This window comes from Anoplophora glabripennis, unplaced genomic scaffold, assembly GCF_000390285.2.
Source record: "Anoplophora glabripennis isolate ALB-LARVAE unplaced genomic scaffold, Agla_2.0 scaffold465, whole genome shotgun sequence".
In the NCBI taxonomy this organism is placed as follows: Eukaryota; Metazoa; Arthropoda; class Insecta; order Coleoptera; family Cerambycidae; genus Anoplophora; species Anoplophora glabripennis.
Window position 1 is genome coordinate 34,760 of NW_019416751.1, and position 10,689 is coordinate 45,448.

General features: G+C 34.2%; 1 protein-coding gene across 1 annotated transcript in view; it reads right to left on the minus strand.

The window, feature by feature from the left end:
* Window positions 1–10,689, minus strand: part of LOC108909705 (protein argonaute-2) — a 31,251-nt gene that overhangs the window by 13,632 nt on the left and 6,930 nt on the right. Inside the window, exon 2 of the mRNA XM_018714110.1 lies at window positions 4,080–5,018. Coding sequence (XP_018569626.1) covers window positions 4,080–5,018 — 939 coding nt within the window. The remainder of the gene's footprint in view (window positions 1–4,079; window positions 5,019–10,689) is intronic.

The window sequence follows — 10,689 nt, forward strand, 5'->3', positions numbered from 1 at the left end:
TAATGTACATTTTATTAAGTTATAACTATGAACTTATCCGTTGTGGAATACATTTCCTATTTACATATATGCTAACGAAAACTCTCGTTGTATATTAGAAGGAGAGGCAGTTTTTAAGGCTGATCATGTGGTACTATATGGGAAAATTGAGCAAAGTTAATTTAAATTTAGAAATTTATATTATGTCTGCAGACTAGTGCCCTTACTTACTAACAACCCTCATGAAATTCAGGGAGTATTATCTATCGGCAATAATATTTTGAAAATTTCTTCAATGGTTTGATGAAAACTTATTTCTGGATTTTTCTTGGACCATGAAGAGCAACCTTGAACTGAACAATAATAGTTTGACAGTTGCTTCTTTCTATCCATAATTGCTGAAGTTTTCCTCACACTATTTTCTTAAAATAACAGTGTTCAAAAAACGAACACTAAACACAGTTTTAAATAAAATACAAAACGAAATGTCACACACAGAAGAAATATTTACCTTGTTTTGCTAGTATCACTTGTCACCGCTAGAGGGCGAGCTCTTAGCTGCATTCGCGAATAATAAATTTATAATTTAAAAAAATATAACCGGGATGTTTTAAAATGTAGTAATAATTAAAATGGTTAATAACCTATACGATGGAGAATTAATAATGGTAACAAACGTATATGAAGGAATTCAGGTGTGAAACTCTAATACAAGTGTAAGTGAAGCTGTTGATATGTGTAGTTCATTGACAAAAGTACCCGTTGCTACTGTTTATCGTGCGATAAAAAATAGTGTGGAAGTAAATCCAAAGAAAAAAGTGAAAACACGAGGGAGGAAGAATATAGAAGTCGATAATGATGTGAAATACTTCATAAACCAACAATAAAGGAAATTCAAGCTGCAATAGCTGAAGATGAGGATATTCCTAAATTTTCTGATAAGGTTCTTAGAAAAACAATGCACGACATGCGAAATATGGCATAAGTGTATTGAACATGGACAGAAAGGGGAACAACATAAGTGGGATATTGATATAACAGTGGAAGTTTTTATAGAACCACTTATTATTCATTTAGGGGAAGATGATGCCAGTGATAGTGATAGCAACAATGATAATTATATATAGTGACAGTAAAGTAAAGGTATGACAGTAAAGTGAATAGTGGCAATGAAGTGAAAGTGTGGCAGTGAAAGGAAAATGTGACAATGATAATATTCGTGTGAGATAATTATTATAAAATATGTAAGTACTTAAACATATAACAGTCAACATTATAATATCATACAAGCCGGGTGGTGGTGGGTCATCAATCGTTTTATAGAAATCACTTAAAATTTAAAAACAAGACGTTGCTAAAATATTTTTGAGTTTTCTTGATGAAACCTCTAAAAATAATAGATGTTATGTTTTATTAACTCTTTCCCATATTTTCTATATTTTGTTGCCTTCTAAACAAATACGCCTATGAATTTTCAATCCCCACACGCATCATCTTCCTTACTAGGCCAAGAGAATTTTCGATCGCTATGTTTAGTCATGTAGTTTTAGACCTGTGATACAGCCTCCATAAATGTTTACAAACAACGTGACCACTGAGCTTAGGCAACCCAATATTGCACAATTGGTACAAGTAACAAAAATTCCCTAAATCTTAGCATCACCAATATTAATGATTCGTTTACAATGAACAATTACAAACTGTTACGTCAACGTTTGAGATAATGTGATCGCTGATTGAACAGAATCTGAAAAGTTACACCAATCACAGCCGGTGAAACAGAATGTGTTTTAATGTAATCTTAACCATATTGCTTTAGTTTTATCGAAATTTAATCGCCAACTTGAAGTAAATAAAATTAAGATTAAGATAATTTCTGGTCACGTGGCTTTTAATCATTTATGAAGGCTCTGTATATGCGATCCATGTTCCCATACAGTTTTGTGGTTCTACGGTTCAGCGGGTCAAAAAAAGGATACATTGGTCTGATCCACTGCCCAGACCTTTTATTTTTTCTGGCACTGTCTAATTGTTTTTGGTGGGAAAATTAATAGTAATCAAGATACAGTGTATCAGTGTTAAAATTTTATATTACATACATTCTTCTACAAATCTGTTGAAGAAATTCAGTCTATTGAAAAATTTGGTTCCAAGGGATTTTTTGAGGTGAAAAAATCCATTCAAGAGTTTTGCTGTATTTGTGCAGGGGACCACCACAGATACTTGGCGTGTCTTTAAGGAGGTTCGATACCAAAAAAAAAATGGTAAGAAAGTTTTCAAAGCAATTGAAATATGTTAATAAATATGCAAACTGTCATGTAAAAATATCAGATCGATTGCCAATGTAGTTTTTTTGAAAAATGATATTAAAAATTATGCTCTTATACACAGGCTCTTATGAGAGTTGGGGCAAAAACTTTAATCAAACGTGAATATTGCTCTTAAAAATGGTTAGGATCGGGAAAATAAAATTGTAGTTAAAGAATTAAATATTACTAAACATTTTAAAACAATAAAAATATTACAATGTAATTATTGAGATAATGGAATGAATATATAACGTTTTGACAAATTTGAACAAACATCTGATCCAATGAAAGGAAATATGGCAACACTGTACGCTTTGACTGACGCGCTATATTTGAATTGCTCGATTATAGACTATAAAATTATTCCAGTCGAAAACATGTGTAGTAATAATTAATATTAAATAAATTTTTCGTGATCTAATGCAATATAATAGCAATTTGAAACAAAAATTGAAAGAATAGGATCTCTTTGCAAAACGAACAGTATAGATGTTCTATCATAATCTTCAATTTGACAAGGCAACATCTCACTATCATACACTGAACTTCTTGATAGTTATCATATGGATGCTCGGTTTGCACATTTTACTTTTTTCTCATCAATCCACATTCTGTTTCATACGCATTTTATATTACTTTTCAGTGATTACTTTTCCTTTGTACCTTGGATGTTCATTCATGTTTACGGAATAAGCGCAAAGTTGACAGTAATGACAGTTAACCCAACTTTTACCACCACGCCATAACAATGTTGACAGACTTCATCCATAATTTTACAAGCTCTTAATGAATAAATAGACACTTTTATTCAAATAAAAAGTTAATTGCCGTGCATTAAACACGAAAAATATATGCAAGCTAATAAGTGTTGTATAAATTTCATTCGTATATATTATATTTAGTTCACTCAAATTAATTTATGTAAGGTTGGTACTACAACGAAACTACCATGTATAAGCATAGGCTTCCCTCCCGCACCGCCTGCCCCGCAAGAGATGTATCGAACATCCTTAAGATGTAAGTTTTATGTGCTTTAGTGTACCATTATTTTTAATAAAAATTTCCATTTTGCTACCTTTACTGTGTAATAGTGGTACTATTATAAAAATATCTAGGCAGCACACTTACCAACACAATAATGTTTTGTTTTGTGTGTTATATATTCAATTATCTTTACAATTTATATATTTTATTTATCCATTTCATTTTATATATAAAAAAAATTAGGCGAACAAAGTAATTTTTAAGGTTATGGTCAATCGTAAATTTAGTGAAGTGAAATCGCAGTGGTTCATTTGCTCTTCTATACCCAGAATAGTTACAGGGATAGTTCTAGAATTGCATAATTTACGATTCTGTAAATAAATTACTCGTAGCTTATAGAATTAAAAATTTACAGAGAAACACAGAATCAACCCATCCGAGGGACACAATTTCAAAACGAATGGGTTTGATTTTTTTATACAATTTTTTTCCCATAAGTCTGTAATGGATGATAAATAAATAATTTATCAAGACAGTTGAATTGCAAGGAATGTTTGAATTTTATAACTTGAAATTTTTTTTGATATATATAAATATCATGTACAAAAAGGAAAGAAAATCTGATTCAAAATGTGGAAAACAATATCGGCTACTCTTTTTTGACTCGCATCAGTCAAATGAAAAACTGCAGAATTTGAAGACATGTCGAAAAGAAATTTTAAGACCAATCTTGGACTGCAGACCTTAGTTTGGAAACCTCTGCTATGTTAGATAAAATAACAAAAACTTGCTTGTAACACACATTACCTTCAGTTAAGTCAGCTTTAGAGCTACTAGGTCCTGCCATTGCACTTGTTTGCTGTGGTTGTTGACGTTGGGGAGAGTCTTGGGGTTGGCCAACTTGTTGCGAATATGGTGATGGCGAATCTCTTTGTATGCCCTGTTGAGCTCCACCTCGGCCACGGCCCCGGCCTCGGCCTCTCTGCGATTGCTGCTGCTGGTGACCTTGGTAGCCCTGCTGTGGTTGTTGGACTGGAGGACCTTGTAATTGTTGACCTGGAGGACCCCGTGATTGCTGGTACTCTGGCTGTGGAGGTTGAGAAAACTCTTGCGGTTGAGGATGTGGTGATGGCGATTCCCTTTGTGTATCTTGATATGGGCGACCCCGTCCCCGACCTCTTTGTGATTGTTGACCTCCCCTTGGACCCTGCTGTCGTTGTTGGTCATGATGACTCGGTTGACCTGGAGGACCTTGCTGCAGTTGTTGTTGTTGACCTTGAGGGCCCCAAGGTTGTTGTTGGCCTTGAGGACCCCTTTGTTGTTGATTTGGAGGACATTGTTGCTGTTGATGTCCTTGATGACCCCAAGGCTGTTGTTGGCCTTGAGCACCCCTTTGTTGTTGACCTGGAGGACCTTGTCGCCGTTGTTGGCCTTGTGGGCCTTGTTGCTGGCGTCCTTGAGGACCTTGTTGTTGTGTTGGAGGACCCTGCTGTGGTTGTTGATGACCTTGAGGACCCCGTTGTTGTTGCTGTTGTCTTGGAGGGCCCTGCTGTTGCTGGCGTCCTTCAGGACCCTGCTGTGGTTGTTGATGACCTTGAGGACCGCGTTGTTGCTGTTGTTGAGGCGTTGGACCTCCTTGTGGTTGTTGTGACTGAGGACCCCTTTGAGGAGGTTGATCACCAGAACTTCCTTGTTGTTGAGAGCCTGAAGACTGCCCTTCTGTATCTTGGGATTTTCCTTTTTTTCCTAAAAAAAAAATAAAAAAATTAAAAAATAGAAAAACTCAATATGCATTTTTTACTACTGAGGATTCACAATATATTCGATGTCGACAACTAAAGACCAAAATTTATTTATTTCTCTCAGGTAGACATATTGCCTAATTTTATTGAAAACATAGTAAAACAAATTTAAACAAACAAAAATACAATCACACATTTAAAAGTTACCTACAGCATTAAAAATAAAAACAAAGAACAAAAAAATTGAGTATTTCTAGAAGGTACATTATTAACCTCTTAACCGGATATGACAAATATATCCGCGTATATTAATCATGTTTATCACCAACATATTCACAATCCCATTTTTGGAGGGGCTATTAATAGATAATTCAAATATGTTTCAAATACAAATATTTAAATTATTTTTCGATGACACCATTATAAATAACACAATTGTCGAAGAAACAAACATGTAATATTTATTTTCTAATAGGTAACTCTATAATTCTCATTTCATAATTGTATTTTGTATTTGTAGATACGTCACTCAGTTTATTCTTCAAAATCCTGAGAACATCGGACCCAAATCAAGAATTCGGAAGAGGAAAATCACAAATCCAGATGAAATAAAAACGTTTATTGCAGTACCGTAGAACGGGGATACTTGGAACACTTTTCAAAAACAAATCTTCAGAACTCATAAAGTCGCGGAGTTTATTCAACTATAAGGGGACAGCAATATGTAAGAACATGTCTTCTTTCAGAATATAATCATTCTTTTAAAATATCTGAGGTATTTCAACGTTTTAATTTTTTTTTGTTTGGTGTTCCAAGTTACCCTCAAAATTGCAAACTTGGAACAGTCGTTTAAAATATGATATGTTTCATTTTATGAGTTAGTAGGGCATCATGGAACACTGAACTTGTTTTTAAAAACAACTAATACCACTAATTTTACCAGAAAAACGCTTTTTATATGAAAATATAATTTATTTCTTCAAAAAGATCCCACAGAATCATCTCTAAACCTTTAAGGTCGCTCTAAAACTAAAATAAAAACTAAATTAATCATTTTTTGGTGCCTAATAAGGACTAGTAAAAAATACAAATAATAACATTGTACCTAGGTACTTTATACATTTTTAATTATCTGATAACAATAATTTAACTAAATGTCGACTGGGTAATTTGCAAAAACTTTTAAGCCTGTTTTTCTCAGGTGTCCTAAGTTTTCTTTAATTTGCGATATGTCTATATCACATCTGGATAAAAAAAAATTTGTTTTTGACAAACCCGACGGCCTCAGGAATTTGCACTCAAAAATGTGTTGGTCTTTAATATTCATCACTTCTCCAACATAGTTTCTATATTTCTTCTTTCCAGTTAGTAACGGGAACAAAACCAACAAAAAATGTCCTATTTCTACCTCGATTTCTACTTGATTAGAATTATTTCCATCCTCTCGTTCTTCTACTGTAACACGTTCTTGCTGAAAGTCATTGTCAGTATTTTCAAATGACTCTTCTAAATCCTCGAAACTCTCAGGTCCAACTGATGAATTGGTAAGGATATTTCAGCATCAGTGTCACTATTATCCTCTTCCTCTAACCCAGATAGGCTTTTGCCCGGTTCGACAGTCAGTCTCTTTTTCTTTGTTGGTCGTGTGGTTTTATTCCCGTAACGCATATTTTCAAGTTTCTCTTTTAAGGCTGTAGATAAAACAGTTTCATCGGCTTTCATGTTTGGATTGGGGAGCCTTTTTAACACTTGTTCTCTGTCTAAAGGGTGTATGCCTGTAGCCTTGAAACCAGATTTGATAATATTGATTTGATTATGTTGCATTGATTCGAGTGTCTCATTAAATAATGCAGGGAATTGAGATTTGGGAATACAGCCTGAGTTTGAAAGTTTCCATTTAGTAATTGTTTTCCGCCAACAAATTTTGAGTGGCCTAAAAACGGCAACATCTAAAGGTTGGTACAAATGTGTGCTGTTAGGTGGTAATAGGATGAAATGTATATTGTTTTTACGGCAGTCACTAATAACTGTAGACGAAATATGGCTCGACAAATTGTCACCAATAAGTGTCTTATGTACACCATCACCAATTTTTTTAAAATATGGTAAAACGATGGTAAAGAACCAGTCCTCAAAGACTTTTCCGTCCATCCATCCAGATTTAGTCCTATTATATCTTGCTCCCTTGGGGCCCCTTTCCGTCCAACTGTCATAAAGGTGTTCAGCCTTATATATTATGTAAGGAGGTAATAAGTTTCCATCAGCTGTGCAGGCCATAATTATGGATGTGCTTGATTTTGAGGAATCCAGACATCTTTCAGGATGTTTGGTGCCACGCCTTACTAACACCTTTGAACGTCCTGGGTCGTCACAAAGATTGGTTTCATCATAATTAACTACAGCATTTGGTGGGACGTTGTTTAGTGTCTGTTCTAAATTGTTAAAATATGCCGATATCGTTTCATGTGAAACCTCTGCCCTATTTCGTTTTATATTTTCTGCCAAACGATTGGTTAGCTGTGGGTGTCGTTCTCGAAAATAGCTAACCCAATCTTTACCTGGATAGTTTTCTTTAAATCTTAGCTCCCACCTTCCTAGTTTTTCTAGATAAGAATGTATGACGTCTTGAAGATCTCTTGTAGTTAATGGGAAACACCATTCAGCGGCAATCTGCAAACCCTCGGCAATATTACGTTCTTCAGTTTGTGAAAGAACTGTAGGTCGTCCTACCTTGTTCATGTTTGTATTGTTGCATTTTCTGCTTATTGTGCCAAGAGATATCTTGTATTTTTTTGAAGCCTGTCTTAGAGTAAGAGTTTTAGACTTAATGTCAGAAATTGCTTTTTGAAGATTTTCTTGAGTATAATTCGCATATGGTCTGGACGGAACTTTTTTTTGTGATGCCTTGACATTTTTAATGGAATCTAAAAAAGTAACACAATGAATTAAAATCAACGAAAGAAAACTCCGTAAAACTTGGAAAACGCCGTAAAACTTGGAACAGGGCGTTCCAAATCACGCCGTTTTCTAAAAACCGTACACTTAACAAATATTTTAGCCATATGGCAACACTGCTTAAAATATCGCCGAGAACAGATAGCGAATGGAACAAGGATACGTGCTTGTTATAACCTTGAAATTTTTAAGCCGCCAAGTATTTTGACGACATCTGTACACAGGAAGTTATTTTCACTAAGAAACTACAATAATATTTACCTTTTTATTATGTAGGGCACTAGTAACGATAAATTAAACACAGATATCACAAACTACGTTAATAACTTTGCAAGAATATCGGCAACTACACATCGTGTTGAAAACACCTGTGAATATCAGATGTTGCCACATGTCAGAAAAAGAGTTAGCAAATGAACTTTCGTTCCAAGTTACCCTTTTGTTCCAAGTATCCTCGTCCTACGGTACTGATTTTGCAAGGAGTGTGTCTGAAACCATCCTATGAATTGTATTTCAGTAGACGAGAAAGCACTGAAACACCTATCTTCGGCAAAATTAAAAAGGGGAAAGCGATTTTGCTTACTATTAAGTTTCTACACTTCACTGATAACAACCCTATGGATAAAAACCGACCCAATAGAAAATTATACAAAATAAATCCCATTCTGCAGCACCTAAAAATTAAATTTATGTCTGTATATACCCCCGACAAAGGCGTCTCTGTTGATGAGTCACTCGTGGTCACTCAATGGAAGCAGTACATCTTTTCCAAAAGAAAGAAGTTTGGTATAAAAATGTTTGTACTTTGCGAAAGTTCTTCTGGATATGCCTACATTTTTACAATCTATACTGGAAAGGATACAGACTATGGAAATAAATATAATCAGGAACTATTGGCAACAAGAGTTGTTTTATATTTGATGGACCCGCTCTTAGACAAAGGATATTATTGCCTTTTTATAGACAACTATTATACAAGCCCCAACTTAGTTCAACGATTACTGAAACAAAGAACTGACTGTATAGATACTCTTAGAACAAACAGACAAGGAGTTCCACCAGAAATAAAAAACAAAAAGTTAGAAAAAGGTGAAACTGTGGCGTTGTTTAGGTGTAAAGTTATGATTCTCAAGTGGAAAGACAAGAAAGATATAACGATGCTAAGCACTGTATATGATGATATGATAGAAATAGAAAGAAGAGCGGGTACAGTAAGAAAGCCAAGCGTTGTATTAGATTACAATGAACAAATAGGTGGTGGACTTAACTGACAATCTCCTTGATTTCTTCTCCATGTCCAGAACCCATTTGAACAAATTTTACAGAAAAATTTTTCTACATAATATGCTCAATATTATAATTTTAAGTAAGTAAGTAAGTAATATAACATGTTGTACTGAAAGGCATTTCCCTGCGATTATTCCGCCCACAACCCACAAAGAAAAACCATCTAAAAGATGCATATTATGTACAGAAAAAGGAATACGAAAAGAATGGAGGTATTGGTGTCTGGAATGCAGTACCGGCTTATGTCCCGCTCCATGCTTTAATGTATATCATACAAAATAAAGTAGCTACTTTTAGGTAAGTTAAACTTAGTACTGCCAATAATTATGCCATTATTCTGTATTCCCATTCTTTATTTGTCCTACTTTACAATGAATAAAGCGTATACAGCGTATAATTTGAGGTGCCATTACATTACTGACCAACGTAAATGTTGTGTGCCAGTTAAGAGGTTAACTGACATGTCATCGGTGAGACTACATTGGAACAAAATGATATGTTGACATATAAATTATATACAGGGCATTTCATAACCCTACCGACACAGAGCAGGCATGTGTGTCAGAGATACACAGATTTATTATGTAATATTTTTTTCTAGGATGTACCGTTGAAAGGATATTGGCCTTTGAAGATGTGTTAAATTTTGAAAAATAATATTTCAGCAATGCCTTATCATAGAGCAACTAAATTTGGTACCTGATTTGCGTTTATTGTTATCTTTAATTGGTAAAAATATCAATTTGTTGGTAACCCAATAAGGGCCGGACTAGGGGTAGGGCACCTTTAAAATGTCGATTTTTTTATCACTATGCTAATTATTAAATAGTTGTACCAGTTTTACAGGAAATTTAATTTAAAAAATGTTTTTACTCTTACAAATTTTCCGAAAAAATAACGGTTTTTGAAAAAAATCGGGATTTTGTGAAATAGCCAGCGTCATTACTACTTAAGGACGGGATTTTGTACAAAAAATATCGCCCAGCGTGAGTCACGAAACGGGACCCCGGCAGGTGCTGTTCTAGCGGCCAACGCTTCAAGTCTAATAATTCCGCTGCACCGGATATTCGTCCGATTTTTCAGGAACGGCTCCAATTTGTGTACATACAATCTTATAAGGAAAGAGAGTAAATATTTTATTAATCAGTAATAGATTATCGAGGACAATAATATTTTTTTATTGAGTAGGCAATAATTTTTAGTTAATAAGCTTAAACAATCTTATAATTACTATTCCTTCATTATAAAAACAGAAATACGGTTTTTAAAATTACATGTAGTTTCTTCTTCAAAAGTGACCTTAAAACACGTATAACATGGAATAGTCAACAGTCTAATGTTTATATTTTCACATTAACAATGCGATAATGTAAATTAACTGCTATTTTCAGTAAAAAAAATATATACCTAACCTGAATTATTTTTTTACTTTG